Source organism: Micromys minutus (genome assembly GCF_963924665.1).
Source record: "Micromys minutus genome assembly, chromosome: 27".
Taxonomy (NCBI): domain Eukaryota; kingdom Metazoa; phylum Chordata; class Mammalia; order Rodentia; family Muridae; genus Micromys; species Micromys minutus.
The window spans coordinates 21,962,202-21,984,798 of NC_137962.1; the positions used below are offsets into that span (position 1 = coordinate 21,962,202).

The window sequence follows — 22,597 nt, forward strand, 5'->3', positions numbered from 1 at the left end:
TCCTTACAGAGGCCTCTTGAGGAAACTAGCTAGTCCCTCCTTCTCCCACTGTACCTCAGTAGCCACCCTGAGGATCTGAGGTGTTGTGAAGTTGGTACCACTCCATCAGAGAGACCATGGTCTACCTGATCGCCCAGCTTTTCTGTCCTGTGTTCATGTCTTTCTTCTTCCTTCATCACCTGAGTCTGGATCCCAGGACCAAGCCATGCTGGACAGGACAGAGAGGGCATCAGATTTCTCTGCCATAGGTCATGGTTAGGATGAGGATGCTGCTTACAGTCATACAACCTTGGAAGTGCACAGAGTAAACTCTGTCTCCCATGGGCTGCCCTGGGGAGAGTGTTTTATCACAGTGACAGAACATACAGAAAAGAGGAACTATGTGTGAGGGGTTTTGGTGGTGGTGGGGACACAATTTTTTGAAACAGGGTATACTCTAGGCTATCCCTGAGCTCATTAGGTAGTCTAGGCCAAGTGAAAGAAGAACATCAGGAGATTACACTGGCGAAGGAGATGGAACTAGACCTCCCAGGCCACTGGAGAAGACCCCATGGTGCCCTGACCTTAGTTCTTAGCTCTTTGTCTGTTCTTTCCAGTTTTGGTCTCCAGCAGTTCACATTGGCCGCACAGTCCCAGCAGTTCTTGAGGTTCTTTGACACCCCTCTAGGAGCAGAATATCCTTTTGCCTTAGCAAGGAGTGGGTGATAGAATTCTCACAGGTCTTGGGTCAAAGGTTTAGTTCCAATTTCCCCCTTTTTTGAGGCGTGTGTGTGTGTGTGTGTGTGTGTGTGTGTGTGTGTGTGTGTCAGAGAGAGATTTCACAGTCCAGGCTGACCTCAAACTTCTTATCCTCTTGCCTCAGCTTTCCAAAGGCTGGGATTGCAGGCATGCACAGTCTGCCTGGCATTCAATTGCTGTGTGGCCTTGCCAAGTTGTTTAACTGCTCTGAACTCCAGTTCCATGGCTATAAAAAGCTGATGATCCGTCTTCACCCATTTATTGCCCAACGGTGCTTCTGCCCTCAATTAGGGTATTTATTTTTATTGTTATTTGGCAGTGCTGGGATTAGGACCCAGGGTTTTATATACGTATGCTGAACATGTGTTAAACTCTGAGCCACACCTCTGCTAACTATGGTACTTTAAGTAGACAGAGCGGGGAGGGGTAGGATAGGGGGTTCCGGAGGGGGGAAGGGGATGGGATAGGGGGTTTTCGGAGGGGGAAACTGGGAAGGGAGATAACATTTGAAATGTAAATAAAAATAAATAAAATAACCAATTTTAAAAAGGCAGACAGAAGAGTTAGATGTCTCAGTGGTTAAGAGTACTTGCTGCTTTTGCAGAGGACCTGGGTTCGATTTCCAGCCCCCACATGGTGTGAGCCACATGGTGCAGCTGTCGCTCGGTTACAGGTGTCTAGAGCCCCCAACTTTTTTTTTTTTAACTTCTAAGGACACCAGACATGCATATGGGGGCAGATATTTATACACAGAGGCAAAAATATTCATACACATAAAACGAATCTTCTTTAAATGTGGGAGGAAGGCCAGCTAAATGGTTCATCAGATCAAGGAGCATGCCAGCAAGCCTTACAACCCGAGCATAATCCCAGAAGCCACATAGTGAAGGAAGAGAGCCCAGTTTTCACAAGTTGTCTCGTGGCCTCCGCGTGCACACCCATGCCTGCATGCACACACATACGTGCACGCAGTAAATAAAGAACTCGAAGTTTCGATAAGTAGGAGGCGCTTCGTTCCCAGATGTTCTACATCCACCCAGTAACGCTCACCACCTCCCACATGGAGCCCCACTTCCTGGGTCCCGGCCTGACTGACAAGATGCAATCTGGTTCGTTCCCAGCCCTTAAGACTCCCCCTTCATTGTTATTGTTTTGATTGTTTATATGAGTATGCATGTTTTGCTTGCGTGCAGGTCTGTTCACCACGTGTGTGCAGTGACAGAAGAGGGTGTTGGAGCCTCTAGAGCTGAAGTTACAGATGTTAAACTTGCACACTGGCATCTGGCCACTTTCCTCTGTCTTTGTGGAGAGATGCTGCTCCCTGATCTCTGCTTATCCTGGACCTGCCTTAGGTGCTCACTCCTGTAGCCTTATTTCCCACCCACCCTTTCCTGGTACCTGTAGTGAGAATTTTGGTTTCTTAAAAAAAAAAAAAAAAACAAACAGGTATGTAATGTTGATATGTTTTTGTTTTAATCCCAGGCATGGGATACAGGGCTGCTTCGGATTGTCCACAGCAGCTGACTATGATTTGTTTCATGCTCTGGCAGGGGAATGATTCTGCCAGCTGTAGATACAGTTTCTGTGATACCATGGTGTTTGGAATTCTGGGGTCAGTAGGGGTGGGTGGGCTCAAGAGAGGGTATAAAATGCCAGAGCCCTGAAAAACTGCTGTGGCTGATGGTACCAGCTGCTGCTTTTGCTGTTTGCTGGATTGCTGAATTGTTGGGTTGCTGAATTATTGAATTGCTGGATTATTGGATGATTGTTGGATTGCTGGATTGTTGGATTGCTGGATTGTTGGATTGCTGGATTGTTGGGTTGCTGGATTGTTGGATTGCTGGATTGTTGGGTTGCTGGATTGCTGGATTGTTGGGTTACTGGATTGCTGGCTTGTTGGATTTCTGGATTGTTGAGTTGTTGGATTGCTGGATTGTTGTATTGTTGTATTGTTGGACTTCTGGATTGCTGGGTTACTGCATTGCTGGGTGCTAGGTTGCTATGTTGCTGGGTTGTAGGGGTGTTGGGGTGCTGCATTGCTGGGTTGCTGGCTGCAGATCTCCTGACTATAAAAATTGGACTGACCCAAGGAACTCAATACCCCTGATCATCAGGAAGTAGTCTAAACAGTTCTATGTCGCTTTCTCCTCTAACCTTTTTTCTTCCCTACCTAGTGTTGGGGACTTGGAAGGAACTGGGGAGGAGAAGGGTGGTAGATATAAGAACCCAATAAAGTAGCCAAAAAATAGGGTTGCAAGCATTTAATCTTCTGTGTGGGCCTGATGTGGGCTTTTAAGTTTCTGTTCCTTTTCCTCAGGTCTTCATCCATATTTCCTTCTGGCCTGACATGGGCTTCCAAAGCAGAGTCGAGGTTTCAGCCTATCACGACCCTCCTCTACAAAGGTGAGACCTTCCCCTGGGTCTCTCAGAACTCAAATTCACTATTGTGTTGCTTTATTTTCTTCTTTTTTGCTTGCTTGCTCTGGGTCTCACCTAGCCCAGGCTGGCCTTCAAATTTGGAATGTAGATAAGGCTGGCCTTGAACTCTTGATCATTCAGTCTCCTTCAGTCTGCCTTAGTTCAGAGATCACTCACAAGGGCCACTTTGCTCAGTTACGGACTGTTTTTGTCTTAAGAACCACTACAGTTATCTGCCTGGATAATCTACGCTGTTAAACTCAGGCAAGGCATAGTTACAGTTATGTACATATGATCTAGTATACAAAAGACCAGGGAGGAAGCTAGACCTGGTTCAGTGGTAGGATACTTGCCTAATAAATTTAAACCCTTGAGTTTGATTTCCAGCACTAGGAAGAGGAAAAAGAGGAGGAAGAGGAGGAGGGGGAGGAGGAGGAAGAGGGTGAAGAAGAGGAGGAGGAAAAGGAGGAGGAGGAAGAAGGGAAAAAAGAAGGCGGTTCAGTGGTACTCATCTGAAATCTTAAAACTTGGGAGGGTGTTGCAGGAGGACTGCCACAAGTTTGAGGCCAGCTTGGGCTACACATCAAATCTTGTCTCAAACCGAAAAAGGAGGGTCCACGTTGTAGCACACTTTAGTCCCGAACTCCCGAGGCAGAGGCTGGCAGATCCCTGTGAGTTCGAGGCCAGCCTGGTCTACTATATTGTAGAACTTGTCTCAAAATTGAAACAAAACAACTCCACAAGAAACGTTTGGACCTGTGAGTAATAGCAGTGCTGTCTGCCCTGGTCTGCCCTGGTCTGCCCTGGTCTGCCAGCTCCAAGCTGTGTACCTGTATGCAAATGTCTCCCCACACCCTTGGCTTAGCCAGAGACATAGGACCCAGGCTGTGCTCCCTCCTGTCTCCTCAGCAAGTGCTGCAGGCAGATGGATGACCACTTACTGCTGAGTGTCCACCGGCTGCCCTCTAACCCTCTCTGCCTGCCCATCACCCATTCCTTCCGCTCCAATGGGACAGACAGACACAGGTTCTTCACGGCCACTCCCTGCAGTTCCTCCCTAACTCTGCTCCAGCCCATCCTCAAACACCATGAACTTCCCCACTAACTTTTGCTCAACCTCAAGCTGCTTCCTCTCTCTTTCCCTTTCCCCCCCTTCCCTCTCCTCCTCTTCTCTCTCCTCCTTCCCCTCTCTCCTCTCAACTCCTTTGGTATTGGGGATTGAAAGCAGTGCCTTGCACAGCTAAACCAGAACTCCATATCTGAGGTACACCCTTGGCACTAAAGAGTGGGTTTTTTTTTTTGTTTGTTTGTTTGTTTTGTTTTGTTTTGTTTTGTTTTGTTTTGTTTTTTTTTTTTTTTGAGACAGGGTCTAGCTTTCTTGCCTAGGCTGGTCTCGAACTCACTCTGTTGGCCAAGCTGGCTTTGGGGTTTATCTTCCCTCCAGTCTTCTGAGGAGCTGAGGTTACAAGCACAGTCCACCACATGCTGTTTTCTTTTTCCTTTTCCTCCTCCTATACCCACTACCTACCCACCCACCTACCTACGAACAAACACACGTACACACGCACACCCCAACACCAACCATCGTCTTCCCTGGACCTACATCTTTTACTTCCAAGCCAGGATACGCTGGTAGAGTCTGGAACATTCCCTATGCTCCGTCCAGCTCCCAGCATGATGTCACTGATTGCATCATAACTCAGCGCTATTTCTTGGCTGTTTTCTAGGGAGAGTCCCCTCAGGTCTGGTTTCCCTTTTGCTGAGTCAGCAGATGTCGGGAACAGGCCTGACTGCCAGGAAGTGGAGCAGGGGAGTAGCCAAGGTGAAAAGTGCAGCTCCCTCCTGCTGGGTACCCATGGCACTCAGAGCTTTCACACAAACCAAGACCATGGTCAGGAAAGGGCGTTCCATGACCATGATGGCAGAGGATGGAGGGACCCTGTCTGTAATTGGATCTGGACTGAAATGAAAATATTCAAGCCACAAGAATAAGACTGCACTTGCCTGCCCAGTCTGGTATGGCTGCTACTCTGCAAGCTTCATCCCTCCCTACAGTGTTTCCCTTTCTGACAGAGTCCAGTCAGCGTGAAGCCCCATTGCCTCGACTTCACTCCTAGATTATCAAAATTAAGTCGATCCCCAAGTCTAACCTTAAGCTAACATTGGCTAGGCCACGTTCGGCTGTGGCATGTATCCTTGTTGAGATGAGCCAATAAACTTAGTGCTGCTGGTTTTGCAGGTGTCTGCTGGTCACCTTTGGCTGGAGGACATTCACAGTCTAGAACAAGAGATGCTATCCAGGCAAGGTAGCATACGTCTTTAATCCCAGCACTCCAGGGAATCTCTGTGAATTCAAGGCTAGCCTGGTCTACACTGTGAGTCCCAATCCAGCTGGGGCTATATGATAAGGCTTGGTCTGAAACAATAAAAAAGGCTGTAAAGGTTGCTCAGTGGTTAGAGTGCTGCGTGTTTTCCCAGAGACCCAGGTTCAATTCCCATCAATAAGAGCATGCACAAGGCAGCTCCTAGCTGTCTAATTCCAGGGGCTCTGGTGGCCTCCTCTGGCCCAGGGCACCCAGACACACATGCAGGTAAAACCACCTATGCACCCATTTCTTGTCGTCATTTTTGAAAAGACTGCATATAGTTCTATGTATCTCTCCGGGGAGCAAACTACTGTATCATTACCATGGTGTTTAAGCAGCAGATTTCCCTTCCAACTTATGTTCCCAGGCGAACGCCTTCACCCTTTACCCTGCGTTGTCTATTCCTGATGGAATTCTTCAGTCCTTGATCATGCTCAAGCACCTTGGAACATCCAGAATCCTCCCCCCATCCCTGTCCCGGGTCCAGGTCCCCCCATGGTCATCAATGATCCCCTGACTAGATCCCTAACAGTCACTCTTCTTATGGCCCAGTTTCCTACCAGGCTGTTTGCATGCTTGGTCTTGGAAAGGCTGAGACATCTGGGATCAGAAGAACTTACGAATCCCGACGTGGAGCGAAGCTATATTCACGAAGAAATGAGCTATATTTGGGGACGGAGAGAGTGGACACAACTCTTCAGACACGTGGAAGACACAGGTGGCCAGGTGCCTGGGGGCTCTTCTCTAGTGTCCCTGGGGCAGAGAAGGGGCTGGGCTCTAGAACTCTTTGCTAAAGTCAGGGTGAATTTTAATTGGCTACTGCCCTGAACATCTTTGTGTATTATGCGTCTGTCCCAGAATGGGAACTTATCAGAGTAATCAGAACCGGGCAAAAGATAAAGGCAGTTCTGAGGTTTGAGCTCGTGCTGTTGTCTCTGTCTCTGTGTGTGTGTCTCTGACTCTGTCTGTCTCTGTGTAGAAAATATTATTCCGGTTTGTCGGCTTTAAACTGTGTCCCCTGGGGTTTGTCCTTTCAAGAGGAGGAGGAGAATGAACTCTGTGGCAAAGCCAATTCTAACTCGGCCAAGGGAAGCTTCATCTCTGTTTTTTATGCTTTAAGGCTCTTTTTAAGGCTCATTTTCAAGAATTAGCTTGTGAGTTCAAGTAGTGAGGAGAGCTGGCCTGGGGTAAAATTTTCCTTAGTGTGTAAACACCCTTGGAGATACAATCAGCAAGATTCCAAATGCTGGGAATCAGTCAACCTCTTTTCCTAAAACACCTTTCAGGCTGTGAGCCAGCTCAGCAGATAGAGGCACTTGCTGTCCCACGTGTTACCCTCTGGGGCTCCGCTGGGCCCCGCCCCCGACACACACAAAATACTATTTAATCACACAATTTGCAGGAACCTGGATGGAATCAGGGGATGTACTTCTAAGTGAGGGCACTTAATCTCTTGATGTCCTTCACCTGCGCAGAGAAGCGGCAGGTGTAACGCATAGGTAAACAAATGTATACCTATGGATACAATGTAACATGTAGAAAAGAGACCTGGAAAGGCAGTTTAAAAATCAGGAGCCAGAGAAAGACAATAGATAACAGGCATGAGTTATGAGAAAGGAGAGAAGGCTAAATTGGTTTTCTAGTTCTAATTCTGTTATGGGTTTCTCGTTTTCAGTGAAGAGTGTCTAAAAATACATTCCGTAGTGAAATCGTAAAATCTAACATGGAGTCCCTCAGCTTCCATACCAGATGCTACTCTGTTAAGAAGTTCAGGGAGATATATAGACTTTGGGTCCGGCTAGTTTTTACATTTATTTTGTTTTCTGTGTATGAGCATTTTGCCTGCATGTATGTATGTGTACTGTGCATATGTCTAGTGCGCACCCAAGTCTGAAGAGGGCATTGGACCCTCTGGAACCAGGGTTACAGATGAGCCACCAGGTAAGTGCTGTCAATCAAACCTGGGTCCTCTGCAAGAGCATCAGCTGCTGAGCCATCTCTCTAGTCCTGCTCTGGTTAATTTTAGCGTGCAATTTTTTTTTTATGATTCTTTTATCATAAAGTTTATTTTTTAGAAACCCTTTAAAAAGGAATGGGAAATCAGAACATTAAAAAAAAAGTTTCCCGTCTGACTTGTACACTTTTAATCTTTGAATTTGGGAGGCAGAGGCAGGAGGATCTCTGAGTTGGAAGCCAGCCTGGTCTACAGAGTTCCAGGACAGCCAGGGTTTTTACACAAAGAAACCCTGTCTTTTAAAAAACAAAACAAACAAACAAAAAAAACCCAAACAAACAAAAAAAAAAACCCAAGATGGCGGGGGGGGAGGGGGGGGCTGGAGAGATGGCTTAGCGTTTAAGAGCACTCACTGCTCTTCCAGGGGTCCTGAGTTCAATTCCCAACAACCACATGATGGCTCACAACCATCTGTAATGCAATCTGATGCCCTCTTCTGGTGTGTCTGACAGACAGCTACAGTGTACTCATATACATGAAATAAAGAATTCTTTTTAAAAAAGCCAGGACAAACAAAAACAATAAAACAAACAATAACAATACCTTAACAAGCAAAACAAAAATTTCAAGGAGAAAATGGATGATAGAAGCTACAGAAGCAAAGCTGGGGGCCTGGCTGCAGAAACACTGGCCTGTGATCCCAGCATCTGAGAGGAAGAAGCAGGAGAACTGGGAGATCAAAGCCACCTGTGGATTCCAAAGGTTTAAAAAGAAACAAGCAAACTTCTAAACTGCACTCTATTTCCAGTGCAGGTCAGAGAGCAAGTTGTAACAGGTGTCCCACCACAGGGGTCCAAAGGGACTGAACTCAGAGCATCAGGATTGGTGGCAAGTACCTTTACCCACGGAGCCATCTCTCTAACTCCTGGTTTGTTTGGTTTTTGAGACAGGTTGTCATGTAGCCCAGAAGAGCCTCAGACTCATTGTGTTAGTTGAGGATGACCTTCCCATCCTGCCTCTACCTCCTGCACACTGGGGTTACAGACATGCACCATCACACCTAGTTTATGACCTGTTTGTGTAGCTCTAGGGATCCTGAACCCAGTGCTTTGTGTCTGGACTCCTCGAGGCAAGGCAAGTATGCTATCTACTAAACTCTGTGTGTGTGTGTGTGTGTGTGTGTGTGTGTGTGTGTGTGTGTGTGTATGTGTATACTTAAGTTCTGTGAGTAAGACCTTGCCAGTTAGCATATAACTTTGCTCTATCTAATGCACACACTATAACGGTTTGCCAGGTTGGGCTGTGTGATTTGGTGGACTTGCAACCGCCCCCCATCTCTTTTCTACCCTATCACCCTTGGCAGCTTCTAACCTGCTTTCTTACGTTTTCATTTTTATTACGGCATGTTTACTGTGTGTGTGTGTAAGGCTGGGAGGAAATAGAGAGAACGCCGAAACCCTTCATGTTGTACTTGGAGGAAACCTGGTTCAGGGTCAAGAGAACACACAGGAACCCTGCTGACTCTTGTAGACTCACACTAGGAGGGCCAGAGGGTTGGAGCAGGCCGATACTGAGGGTGGCCCAGCAGAGGGACAGGGCTCCAGGTTTCGACAGACAAGTCTTCCAGCTGCTCTGGAACTCTTGCAAATCACACGTAGCAAAGAGAGGCTGCCGGGATGCTAGGAAAGGACAAGGGGAAGAATTCCAGGGAGTGACATGTATGTGAAGGCCGAGGATGAAGTGTCAGGGAAGATAAGGTGAAGAAACTTCCAGAGAGCCTCAGGAAGGGGATAATCACTCAAGGTAACCCTGGATGGTCCACTGATTCCCTCAGTGACTCCATTCCTGGAGGTGACTGGCAGATGGATAGAGGGCAGCCCCGCCCAGCCTGGGAGCCTCCTGAGAAACCTGGGAATCACAGAGTAGGCTGGAGGGACATCGACTCTGCTACATTTCCCAGAAAATGTTCATTCCCATTACAATGGGCCCGATGCTCTTACTCTTAGTCCTGTCCACAGGGCCTGGAAAGCCTGTCAAGGGCCCTTTATCTATGTCAGGGAAAATGTACTTGGGTGGGCATAATGACTGACTTATGGGCAAAGCTTGGGACTGTGGGAGACCAAGACCCAAGCTTATTCCGGAAGTGGGGGACCTGTCATCGAGAAGGGACCTCAAGACAACCATGAGCTAGGGCTGGTGTACCCTGTCTGTAATTTCAGGACTGAGGCCTGAGGCAGGAGGGTTGTATTCTGGGCTATATGCAGAGAGTTCCAGTGTGACATTCTCTAACAAAAGAAACCAAACCAACAAAACAGGGTGAGGGGAACCCGAGGTTGTTCTCCAGTTTACCCAAAATTGGTCCCCAATTCTCTGGAGGCCTTATAGAACTTCTTGGGTTGCCAGTGGCTTTCATGAGCCGTGTGCCTCCACGTCTAGTAGAAGGGACTGCAGAAGCTGTGGAGGCTCTGAAGTTTAGGGCCAGCCGACAGTTTGTAGTTTATCTCAATCTAAAGTGACTGGTTTTGGTTTCCAATCCCTGAGGCCCAGCCCTGGCTTCCAGGCTGGACTTTCACTACCTAACATGAACCAGTGCGTCAGAGTTTGTGGCTATCAGCTGGTAACTAGACCTGCGTCTGATTCACCCTGGACTCTGGAGCCAGGTCACAGAACAAAACTTGACACACCTTTGACACAGGCCAGCCATGAGCAGCCTTCTGGCCAGCAGAAAGCATCGTGTTTGGTCTTTCTCTCTGCTGTTTCTACTCGAAGAGACTCCCTTGTTTGTTTCATTTGCCTATCTCTGGGCCAGGAGATATATAAAATATATATATATATATATATATATATATATATATATATATATATATATACATATATATATATATATATATATATATATATATATATATATATTGTTTTCTTGATTTGCTTTGGTGAAGGCGATTCCTGAGGAAGGGAGTCGCGCTGTAAAAGAGGGAACAGCAGAAACTTCTATTAGGAGATTCTAGAAGCAGAGCCAGTGTGAATGGGAACTATATAAAATTAAGGAGTCACCCTCTCCCCCAGAGATACTACCTGTCCATAGTTTAGGCAAGTCCTGCTGTCTTCCTGGGACAGAACCTACAGCCTGATTCCATAGCTCTTTACGGGTCTTGACGCTAATTCATAGACTTTACTTCCAGTCCCCTCCTGACCTCCTAACAGCCACACAAAAAGCGTGGGAATCCCCCTCCAGGAGGAAGCCACCGTGCAGCTTTAACAGAAAGGAAAGGGAGGAAGAGGGCGCTGACTCGGAGTCTCCTACTGTTGGCTGCCGCAGGGGATCCCACTTTAGGGATTGGCCTCAGCAGAGTCCGCCTCCTCTTGTGATTGGCTCAGTCTGAGGCATATAACGGAGCCTTACAAGCCTCCGCCTCAGTTGGAGGCAGGCAGGGAACCGGCGACAAGGCACTAGTGTGGACACTTGACTTGCGACCACCTCCTCACTGAACCTGAGTCCACGTCCCTCCGAGGCTGCAGCCATGAAGGAGAGACGAGCACCACAGCCAGTGGTTGTCAGATGTAAGCTCGTCCTGGTGGGGGACGTGCAGTGTGGGAAGACGGCGATGTTACAGGTGCTAGCGAAAGACTGCTATCCGGAGGTGAGCTCCCCTGTCCCCTGGTCCCGGGGTTGATCCCCACCTGTCCGGGACAGCGGTCTCCTCCACCCGCAGGCTGCCCCACCCTGCCTTCTGGCTGGAGGACTGCCTGTCTTGCTTCCCCTGAGACTTGACCCATTTCTGCCGCCCGGTCGGCTCCTCCTTACCTCTTTACCCATCATATCCCCTCCCATTGCCTTCTTCCCGGAGACCTGAAGGCTCCTGAGAGCCTGGGCTTCGTTCTTGACGCAGTACCTGCCTGCCTCTCCTGCAAGGATCTACGAGGGTGGCGCGGGGCGGCTTCTGCTGTTCACCTGTGTCAAGGGACTAGCGAGCAGAAAACGGAGGTTAAAACTGGCTTGTGGCTCTGGAAAAAAATGGGATACAAATTAAACGATGAGAAGAAAATGCGAATGTATGTGTCTCAGACCAGCCAGGATGGGGGGGGGGGTCTTGTCCCAGGCTGGGAGCAAAGGTCAGTACCTCTACAGTTCTCCCCATATATCCCCCTCCTCTGGCTTGTCATCATCTGACACTTTAGTGTTTCAGCGCATGTGTAGCCAACACTTGGTCTAGGGTTCTGCGGGCATGCTGCCCGGGTCTGAGTGTTTCCTGTCTCTTCACAGACCTATGTGCCTACGGTGTTTGAGAATTACACAGCCTGTCTGGAGACAGAGGAACAGAGAGTAGAGCTTAGTCTCTGGGATACCTCAGGTAAGACTGTACCCCCCCCTCATGCCCCATCCTACCTCTATTGGCTAGCTGCAGCTGCTGCTTTTTTAAAGTGGGAGGGGGTCTACCTTTAAGGATAGAGTTGCTTACCAGGAAAGTGAAGGAAGGCATGTAAAAAGCCTTTGGCTGGGGCATTGATGATTTTGGATGATCCTGGAAAGCAATGGACACTCCTGGGTACCACTCAGGTCTCTGGTCTAGTTCACCTCTGGGTGGTAAGATGACAGGACCCCTGAGTATTCCCCGGGAGCACCAGACTTCTCTGTCTCTGTCTCATAGACACATCCCCCCCCACCCCTTCTCTTCCTTCCCTCCCTCGATCTCTAGTTCTCCGGAGCAAAGTTAAATGGGAGGTGGGAATGGTGCTGGAGGTAGCTGTGGTAGGGCAGAGAGCTGCCCGCCCACTTTGGAGGGAATATTCCTCTCCCACATCCCTTCTCAGGCCACTGCTGCCTGCTTGCCGCAACTCAGCCCTCCCGTCAGAGGCTGCGGCTCAGAGATGAAGGATGCATCACCGATGTTTCTGGCGGGGGGGGGGGCACAACAGTCAATGTAGGGCATGTCCACACTGGAGCTGGTATTGGGGTGAGTCAGAGATGCCCTGTCTTTTGGAAATGTAGAAAGCAGTGGTCTTCCCACTCTCTGCCCCCCCCCAAGCCCTTAGAGCTCAGCTAACGTTTGCTTTGCTTCTGAGCCCTTCCCACTTTCTCTACCCTGGCCCTTCTTTTTGACAGTCTGTCTCAGACGTTGCTAAAGAATAAGAGCCCACAGTATGAGAAAGAAAAGAAAAGCCCATGCTTTAGCAGCGAGGACATTTTCCTCATGCTCGAGCTGAGTTTTTGGAAGCTGTAGCTCACTAAGGCTTTCTGGCGTGTGTGAGAGATAAACCGCCCGCTTCTATGAAGGAATCTTGTTCTCCAATTCTGAGGTCTGGGAAGACTGGGGATAAGAAATGTGTAAACAGAAACTGTTAGGTGTTTCTTTTGCTCTCCCCGCAACCAAAATTCCTCAGGCGGGTACACGGTCCTCTGTTGCAGTTCCAGGAAAGGGGAGGCAGGGTTCTGGTTATCCTGGACTATGCTATGCTGGTTGGGTCGGACCAGAATGCAGCGTGGTTGCATGATGTATGGGTTTTCTCCTGCCGTACCCTCCCACCTTCCGATCCTCCCTGAACCTTGCTGCGGCTCATCATTACAACCCTCACTGCCCCCACTTCCCCTCCACCCCCGCTGTGGCCCTTGAATCACAGCCCAGATAATGGAAAAAATCAGCCAGGATGGTCTTTTTACCCCAGGTCACACCCCACCCCCTCATTTCAAAAGGATGAAGGCAATCAGCTATCCTTGTTTTAAACAGGTCCCTGTAAGGACAGAGGAAATGACAGTCATGTGTAGGATGAAGCGTCTCCCTTTGGACCAGGGTTGAGCCCTGTTTCTGTTATTCACTAGGGGAGGGGGATTGCTTAGAGCCAATGGAGACCTGATCTCCTCCCCTTCCCCCAGGACCGCAGCACTCCCCTGCCTCAGTGCTGCTCTGGTCCAACCCCCTCCCCCCACCTCACCTCAGTATGAGATGGGGGTGGATTGCTGAAGGAGCAGGCAGCTATCCCAACTCCCCCTTACTTCTTCCTTTTTATGACCGACACCCCCACCTCAGCTTGGATTCCCCCCAGTTTCCATGGTGATTGCAGTACAGGGAGAGGGGCTGCTTGCTATTCTAAGCACGGATTGTCTGGATTCCAAATCTGCTCCTGTTCCTTACCCAGGGTGGAGGGGGCCAGGCTCAGCTCGTAGCATTCACCCCATTAGACCCTGGGTCTGAATTGCCTTCTTCCTCTCTACCAAGGACCCTTGCTCTGGCCTCTAACTCCACAGCTCTTGGTGTCCCTGGTCTTTGAGATCGCCTCTCTGAGATCTGAGGGGGTGGGGGCCACGGTATTCCCTTTGCCCTTTTCAGTGTAAGCTGACTTGGGTGGGTGAAGAGTAAAACTCAAAATTCTGGATGCTTTTCCCTTTCCCTATCAACCTCCTGAAGTTCTGACCCTTGAGGTAAAGAATCAGGGCAGCCAGTTATGTAACAGGCAAGACTGTTTCTTCACTGGGAGACCCCAGAGCAGAATGAGGCAGAGGTTGGGCAGGCTCGAATGGAAGGAACCTGAAACAAATCCTTGTCTCTCCATAGGTCCTGGAAGCATCTTCTAGGGCTCTGATAGATCTTAAACCCACTGTAGGAAACCCATACATGTTCAGAGTGATTCCATCCACTTTGCTTACCCCTCTTAGAGGACCAAGGGAAATGATGTTCCTGGCAGATGGTCACGCCCCAAGCTTCTATAAAACAGCTCAGTGCCCCAGCCCATAGTTAGACGTGAAGGGATCAAGAATCACATTCCCCAGGGATCTCACTCTCAGCTCTTCTCGCCTCACACCAGGCTCTCCGTACTATGACAATGTCCGACCACTCTGCTACAGCGACTCAGACGCAGTATTGCTGTGCTTTGACGTCAGCCGTCCAGAGACCATGGATAGTGCACTCAAGAAGGTAAGGCTGAGCCAGAGCTAGGTGTCCGCTTGTTAAGCTTAGCTACAGGGGCAGTGGGCATCAACGCAGGAGAATCTTAAGTTCAAGTCCACTCTGGGCTGTGGAGCCAGTTCAAGATCGGACAGTTTAGTGAGACCCTGTCTCCAAATAAAAGTCAAATGGAGCTCGGGATGGCTGGCACTTAGGGAGTGCCTCTTCCCTAGCAGAAGCAAAGCCTTGGGTTCAACACCCAGGACCCGGGGAGGATAAATGTATAGTTTCTACCTAGAAGAACAAGAAGGGGTCTTGTCCCATAAGTGTCCTGTCCACCAGCCAGGAAGGACTTTTGCTTGAGGCCTTACTGTTAGCTCTGTGGCTCTGCATTGAGCCTGGGTCTCTTTTCCCCCCAGCCTTCTGCCTTTTCTTTTTTCTGTCTCCTATACAAGTATCCTAGAAGCAAGGCTTGGGGAGGTGCGGAAGGCTCAGAGGACCTTCTTGAGATGTGAGCAATGAGGCCTTCTGGGAGCAGCTTCTGTGGACTGTGATCTCCAGCCCACTGAGTCAGGCAGGTCAGGCCTCAATTAGCTCGTGGGAGTGCTGGGTCTGAGGGATCTGCCCACACTGAGACATGGAAGGAAAGCTTCCTAGGGAAGAGTTTGCCTCATTCCCAGCTTCAGGTATTCAGGGCTTGTTCGCCTTTTTGACTGGGGAAAGAAGACAGAGCCATGTCTTTCTGTGTGGCAGGGAGTGGGAGACTTGCCCTGTGTTCCTGTTGGTGACTGCCATGGATAGAAGGGATAGGACCCTGGGTTAGCACACAGGTGCCATCAAAGGCCTCCTGGGCAGGAAGATGATGTCACCAGTGCAGCAGAGATACTGTGACTCAGAGGGAAGACTGGGACCTGATAATCTGAGCAGTGCGCTTGCTCGGCAGTGCCAGCCGGGCTCCTGGGTATCTGCCCCCACTGACTTTCCTTCCTTTCGCCTTCCACCTCCCTTTTTGCTCCAACCCTCAGTGGAGGACGGAAATCCTAGACTATTGTCCCAGCACCCGTGTTCTGCTAATTGGCTGCAAGACGGATCTCCGAACAGACCTGAGCACTCTAATGGAACTGTCCCACCAGAAGCAGGCACCCATCTCCTATGAGCAGGTAGGTGTGTGCACGTGCATGTGCGGATGGGCATGCGCAGGTGTGCGCCGCTGGGATAGAAATAGTATTATAAATAGCCAAGCGCCACCTGGGTTGGGATAGCAGGAACTTATTTACTTACAGGCCTACCATAGGATAGTGTATGAGCCTTTCCCGAGTGTGTGCCAGCATTTTTAAAGGTTTTTTTTTTTTTTTTTTGTTTTGAAACCATATGGATCAGACTCATTAAAGATGCTTGTTAGAGCTGGATATGGTTTGTAATAGTTTGTAATCCCAGAACTCAGGAGGCGGTGGCAGAAAGATTCCAAGTTTGAGGCCAGTCTGGCTACATAAGGCAGCTCAGTCTCAAAAAAAAAAAAAAAAAAAAAAAAAAAAAAAAAAAATTAAAACAAACAAACAAAAAGAAGTAATGGTCAGAATTTTGAATCCCAAGTTCTCTGCCTGTGAAATAACTCTGGGAGAAAGAAAGATATGGAAATTTGGATTTCTATGATAAGACTGAAGGATACTTTTTTAATTACTTTTTAATCGTGTAAGTGGTACATGCCACACGCAGGTGTGGACTCTCAAGTGCTGGTTCTCTCCTTCCGCCGCATGGGTTTCTGGGATTGAACTCAGGTTGCCAAGTTTGGTGGGAATTCTGTTTCTCTCTGCTGAGACATCTCAGCACCCCCAGAATAATTTTAATGCACACAGAAGTCTAAGAATGCTTGTTAATATTTCTTATTAGAGTCACCTGGGGTGGGGGGAGTCTTAAACATCCCGACATGAGGGGCTGGTAAAATGGCTGGAGGGTAAGGGCACTTGTCACAAAGTGGATGACCCGAGTTTGATCCCTGAGACCCACATGGCAGAAGTAGAGAACCTAGAACCGGTTTCCACGAACTATCCTCTGAAGCCGTGGTGTGAGAAGACACACGGACATACAGACACTCACAGGAAAGAAACATGTTTAAAAATGTTTTGGTTACCATGCTTGAAGCCCTGGGTTCCATCACTAAGGCCTAAGGCCTGTGCCTTCCCCAGATTTCCTGCTGCATCTGCTCAGAGTCAGTCTGCTTTGTGGGTAATTCTAAGGTGCAGTCAGTCTTCACCTTTGTGAATGCCGGCAGGAGCTGGGGGAAGACCGGCAGGCCGTGGGGCAACGCCTGGAATCCTGATGTTTTACTAGAGCAGACACTTTCGAGGACAGGTGATATTTGGAAAGAATGCCATGCTGTCCCCTGGGCATCTTGAACCATTGCATTCATGACCGGGCCCTTCCCTTCCCAGGGCTGTGCAATAGCCAAGCAGTTGGGCGCAGAAATCTACCTGGAGGGCTCAGCTTTCACTTCAGAGACAAGTGTCCACAGCATCTTCCGGACGGCATCCATGCTATGTCTGAACAAGCCTAGCCCAGCGCCCCCGAAGAGCCCCGTCCGAAGCCTCTCCAAGCGACTCCTCCACCTCCCCAGCCGCTCTGAGCTCATCTCGTCTACATTCAAGAAGGAAAAGGCCAAAAGCTGTTCCATCATGTGAAGCTGGAGCAGGAGGCGGGGTAGACAGCCCCCCACTTCCTCCCTTGGGGTACAGAGGCACGGGGAGAGGGAGGATGAGACAGTTTAGGACACTGGATGTGATGTATTTTTTCAGACGGCCACAGAGGGCTTTAGAAGGAAACAGGAAGAAGATGCCAGGCCTGGCAGGGGGACCTGACATTAAGCAAGAGCCATCACACCCCAAGCCAGGCACTAGGCTGTGGAGGGGGTCATTGTCCCAGTGTCCCCCTAATCCAGAGGAAGGATGGGTACTGGGCAGATGGGGGCATGCTGGTCTCACCTTCAGCATCATGTTTCTTCCACACATCGCTCCCATGCAGGCTTGGGGCGGGAGGGGTCCTTGATCCCTTCTCTTCCCCTTTACGAAGTGATAGTGGACAGGAGAATGGGAAAGCCTGGAGGCAGCTCCCTTGGGGGCTTAACCCAGATACTTCATAACTGAAACCAGGCGGGCGAGGGCTGACCAGACCCAAGAAGGAAACGTCATCTTTGCACATCATGGAGAGGTGACATCATACCTTCACAATGCTTCTCATTGAAGTCCCCAGGGCCCAAGGGAAAAGCCCCAGACCCCCTTCTCTTGCAGAATGTGGGGGTGGTGGTGCTGCAGGGGCAGGACTGATGGGTGGGGTCACCAGACTTTCCTGCCCTTAGGGCAGTGCAGTTGGCATTTGTTTTATAGACTCTTGTCTTTGGAATTGGAGGGAGGGGGGAATGCTTTAATCTGTTTTATGTTCTGTGTTTAAAGAAGAAAACCTATTTATTAATGAAATATAACATATGAAGGAGTGGGTTGTTGTTCTTCTTCTTTGGTTTTGGTGACAGTCAGGGAAAAGCTGTCTTGGATCCCTTTCTGTGAGTCAGAGTGGCAATCTCCATGGTCCCCTAGCTCCTTGTCCCATTTCTCTGAATCTCACACACATCTTGCTCAGGCAAGAAAGAGCCCCTTGGTCCTGGAGTAGGGCTTCCTTCTGTACCTCAGGATGCTGATACTGTGGACCTGAGGTCTATATTTTTAAAGGGGCTGTCCTATGTAGGGTATAATGTTCAGCCCTGGCATCCCTGGTTCTATACAAGAGTAGCATGTTCCAAATGTCACAGCCAAAAACATGTCTGTAGATTTTGCTGAATGTTCCCCGGATAAAATCACTTCCTGTGGAGGACCAGTTCCCTAGAGCAGCACTCTCAACCTTCCCAATGCCTTGACCCTTTAACACAGTTCCTCATGCTGGGCTGACCCCCAACCATAAAATTATTTCATTGCTATTCCATAATGGCAAGTTTGCAACTGCTGTGAACTGTGATGTAAGTAACTGACGTGCAAGCAGGGGTGTCAAAACCCACAGGTTGAAAACCACTGACCTTCAGAGATGGACGAGAGAAAGCTCGGCTCAAATAGAGGGTCAAGCTGCTGGGTAGGGGGCTCCACAGACTAGTTCAAAGCCCAGGGGTGGCTCCTGGGAGTCCATTTCCTGAGGTCGAGGAGAGGTGAGTTTTGTTGATTTTCCAGCTATCATATCCATCAATGGAAGTTCAGTTTTAACACCTCTTCCTTAGCGACTCACACCTCTTACTCTCAAAGGTTCATAGAATGGTAATAGAAATGAAGGTAATTATGGTGACTGGGCAGATGGTGCAGGGTTTAAGAACACTTCTTCTTACAGAGGACTCAAGTTCTGTTCCCAGCATCCACACAGTGGCCACATCTGTAACTGCAGCTCCGGAGGACCCTATGCCTTTTGGTGTCCATGGTCACCACGTTCATTTGGTGCCCAGCAAGACAAAACACCCGTATGCATAAAAATTAAAAAAAAAAATCCTAAAGTTACTACGACTAGGTATGGTGGTATATGACTGGAAGCACAGCATTTGGGAGGCTGAGGCAGGAGAATTGAGCAGGAGCCAGTCTGTTCTACAGTATAGCAAGATCTTGTCTCCAAAAGACAACTTTAAAAAAATTTCATTTTATTTTTAATTGTGTGTGTGTATGCATGTGTGCATGCGTGTGTTCATGTGAATGCAGGTGTCCTCAGAGTCCGGAGGCAGAAGACCTCCTGGAGCTGGAGTTAACAGGTTATTATGAGCTGCCTTACTATGTGGGTGCTATGAGTTGAGTTCAGGTCCTCTGTGAGAACAGTAGGTGCTTTGAATTGCTGAACTACCTCTTCAGCCCCATTTTATGCATCTGCTTAATAATCAAACTTAACTTCAAAACTAAAACTAGTTGATGTTTGCTTTATGTTTGCTGTGTGTCAAAGCACTTGTATATCTGTGGTAACCTTTCATTATACAGGCAAGGAGGTCTTGAGAGACTAATGTGCCCAAACCATGCAACCATGGACTTTTTAAACAAGGATACAAATCCAGGAAGTATAGAACTCTAGAACTTTTTTTTTTGAGACAGGGTCTTACTATATATAAAACCACAAGTGACCCAGAAGTCACAAAAACCTGCCTACTTCTGCCTCCCGAGGGCTGGTATCAAAAGTGGGTACTCCTATGCCCAGCTGCTGCAGCCCAGGATGGTTTCAAGTTGCAAGGTACCAGAGAAATTCTTGAGCTGATCCTCCTGTCTCTACCTAAGTACAGCGACTGCAGGGACGTGGGTACCAAGCCTAGCTTTTAAATGTGCACTTAAAATGTGTTTTCTCTTTCCTCCTCCTCCTTCTCCATCTTGCTTTCAGCCTCGTTCTCTAGAGCTCTCTCTCTTTGAGGAAGCTCCCGGTTGAATTGCCCAGGACGGACTCCAACTCTGGGCTCAGGTGAGCCTCTTATGCCAGCCTTGGACTTGACACCATATTTGGCAACATAATATGCTTTCTTCTTACTGATGTATTTATTCTGCAGGGCAGGTAGGAGCTCAGACTGGGTCTTGTTTTTGTGTTTGTTTTCTTCGTGTAGACTTCTGGCTCACTCTGTAGACCAGACTGGTCCTGAAGTCACAGAGATCTGCCTGCCTCTGCTCCCCTCCATTGTTGGGATTAAGGCATGAACTACCACTGTCTGGATCTGATGCAGCTTAGGTTGGTCTTGAACTCATTATGTAGCAAAGGGTAACCTTGAACCAAGGGCTGATACTTCCACCTTCACAAGTGCTGGTGCTACAGGCACTTCAAGACTGTGCACCTTTAACTGCCTTCCTAGCCCATCCTGCAAGGCAAGGAGTATTATTATCTTTGCTTTATAAATGATGCAAGAGAAAATACTATCTACTACATAATATGTATGTTATATAGTGTATATATTATGTAATCACATATTATATAAAACTCGCACTGTATAGCATGTAACATATGTTACATAATAATGTTACATAATGTGTGAATATATAACATGAATATTGTATATATTGTATATTATGTATAGTATATAACAGAAGATCATAGTGACTGTGACTGAGTCAGGATTCAAACCAAGTCTCACTGTTAACTCTATTACATGAACCCCTTATTGTTAGCCAGATTGTTAAATAAGAGAGTAGCTTTGCTCCTTCTAATAACCTTAAGGGTTGGAGTGGTTAAAGTGCTTGCCTTGCAGACAGGAGTGTCTGAGTTCAAGTCCCCGAACCCACATAAAGCTGCATGGGCTACCTGCCCATTTTCCCAGGACTTCCGCAGTGAGGTGGAAGATGGAGGCAAGATGGCAGCCAGGGACTGAGACCTGGGTTGTCATGTGACCTCCATGTTCGTGGCAAGTCTGGGCCCATATACATGAACATACATCATGTAACATCCAACACACACATAGCAACAATAGTCTTTATGTTCTTTATCATAAGAATAATTTGTAAGAGAGCTAGGAAAGAAAAATCAACAAGGATCTTGAAGATTGGTGTCTTTCTTACCTGTGTCCTGAGAAGTACAAAGTATTAGGAAACTGTCACTGTGAACTCAAACAAGCCTTTTCACCTTTCTGAGTCTCCGGTTACTCTTTTTAACGTTTAAAAAGTTCTGGGCTGGAGAGATGGCTCAGCGGTTAGGAGCACTGACTGTTCTCCCAGAGGTCCTGAGTTCAATTCCAACCATCTGTAATGGGATCCGATGTCGTCTTCTGGTGTCTGAGGACAGCTACGGTGCACTCACATATAATAAATAAATCTTAAAAAAAATAAAATAAAAGCGTTCCTTGCTGCCCTGTCCACCGCTGCCGCCTCCTCCTGCCACTTCCGGTGCTGCTGTGCGCTCCTTCAGTGGGGACCAGGAGCCTCTTTTGTGAAGCTGCAGCTGAGGAGAAACCCAAGGAAGGAGTCAGGACTAAAAACAACGATCATATTAATCTGAAGGTGTCGGGACAGGATGGTTCTGTGGCGAAGTTTAAGATTAAGAGGCACGCACCACTCAGTAAGCTAATGAGGGCCTTTTGTGAACGGCAGGGTTTGTCAATGAGGCAGATCAGATTCCGGTTTCATGGGCAACCAAGGAAACAGACACACCTGCAGTTGGAAATGGAGGATGAAGATTGATGTGTTCCAGCAGCAGGCAGGAGGTGTCTACTAAAAAGGGGAACCTGCCACTTCACCAGAATACTTTCTCAATTAGAAAGCCACAATTTGGCCCTGCCTACAGTGTAGCTTTCTCTCTTCTTCCACCTCCCTGTCCCCATGTCTTTATTGTACATAAAACAACTGGTGTATGTGCACAAGCATGTTGCTCTTCTTTTCTTTTCCTTTTTAAAACTAAATGTCGAATGTTCTCTTTTGGTTGACATCAGATGGAGACGGTCTGGGGAAAGTACCCGTTCTGTGAAAATACCCCCTTCTCTGTCAGTGTCTCATTCAACCCTTCTCTTTATATTCCAGTCAGTTATTTTGCTCTCACTGTTTTAACAAAAAGATGCAACAACACAAAATCCTTGCATACCTTGTTCGATTGGAGAACTTTAATGTTTTTCACTGATCACTGTAAAACCAAGGACAACTTTATAACTCTTTTGTACGTAGCTGTTACATGTCGGGCTTTAAGTAGGATAAGTTACTCTTGAACAAAATGATCCTAGATAGTTTTCCCTTCAAGTCAAGCATCTTGTCTAAATAAACTTTTTTTTTTAAATGTTCCTTTAGGGTGTGGAGAGATGGCTCAGTATCTAAGAGCACTGCTGCTCTTTCAGAAGACCTGGGTTTGATTCCCAGCACCCGCATGGCAGCTCACAACCCTATGTGACTCCAGTTGCAGGGCATCTGATGCCCTCTTCTGGCTTCCTTATGCCCCAGGGACCATATGGTTCCCAATTATGCATACAGGCAAAACAAACAATCAAACAAAAAAACCCCAAAACCAAAAAAACCACTGAGAGAGACAACAACACACACACACAATTAAAATAAATAAATCTAAATAATCATTATTGTGTGTGTGTATACAGAACAGTATTCTAAATTAGGGAAAGGTAAGCTGTCTGAGATCAAGGGAACCTGGGAGGCTCCTGGTTTTTTTTAGCTTTGTGAGCGCAGAAGGCAGGTGTTGCAGGCTACACTTACTTTATAGCTAAAATCAAGGAAACGCTCCCTTCATACTCTTAGGACAACTAAGACAAGAAACCTTAG

The 22,597-nt window shown here is 48.0% G+C and overlaps 1 protein-coding gene and 1 pseudogene across 2 annotated transcripts; both read left to right on the top strand.

The window, feature by feature from the left end:
• Positions 1-10,997: 10,997 nt before the first annotated feature.
• RND1 (Rho family GTPase 1) lies at positions 10,998-17,323 on the top strand (the record flags this gene model as incomplete). Its single annotated transcript, XM_080939136.1, has 5 exons — positions 10,998-11,117; positions 11,741-11,828; positions 14,278-14,387; positions 15,383-15,517; positions 16,790-17,323. 5 exons carry the CDS (start codon positions 10,998-11,000, stop codon positions 17,033-17,035), a joined length of 699 nt encoding a protein of 232 aa, XP_080795262.1. The 3' UTR covers positions 17,036-17,323.
• A 3,413-nt stretch (positions 17,324-20,736) lies between these two features.
• Positions 20,737-21,551, top strand: LOC308438170 (small ubiquitin-related modifier 2-like; annotated as a pseudogene). Its single transcript has 2 exons — positions 20,737-20,749; positions 21,246-21,551. The product of its transcript is annotated as a small ubiquitin-related modifier 2-like (transcript).
• The last annotated feature ends 1,046 nt before the right edge of the window (positions 21,552-22,597 follow it).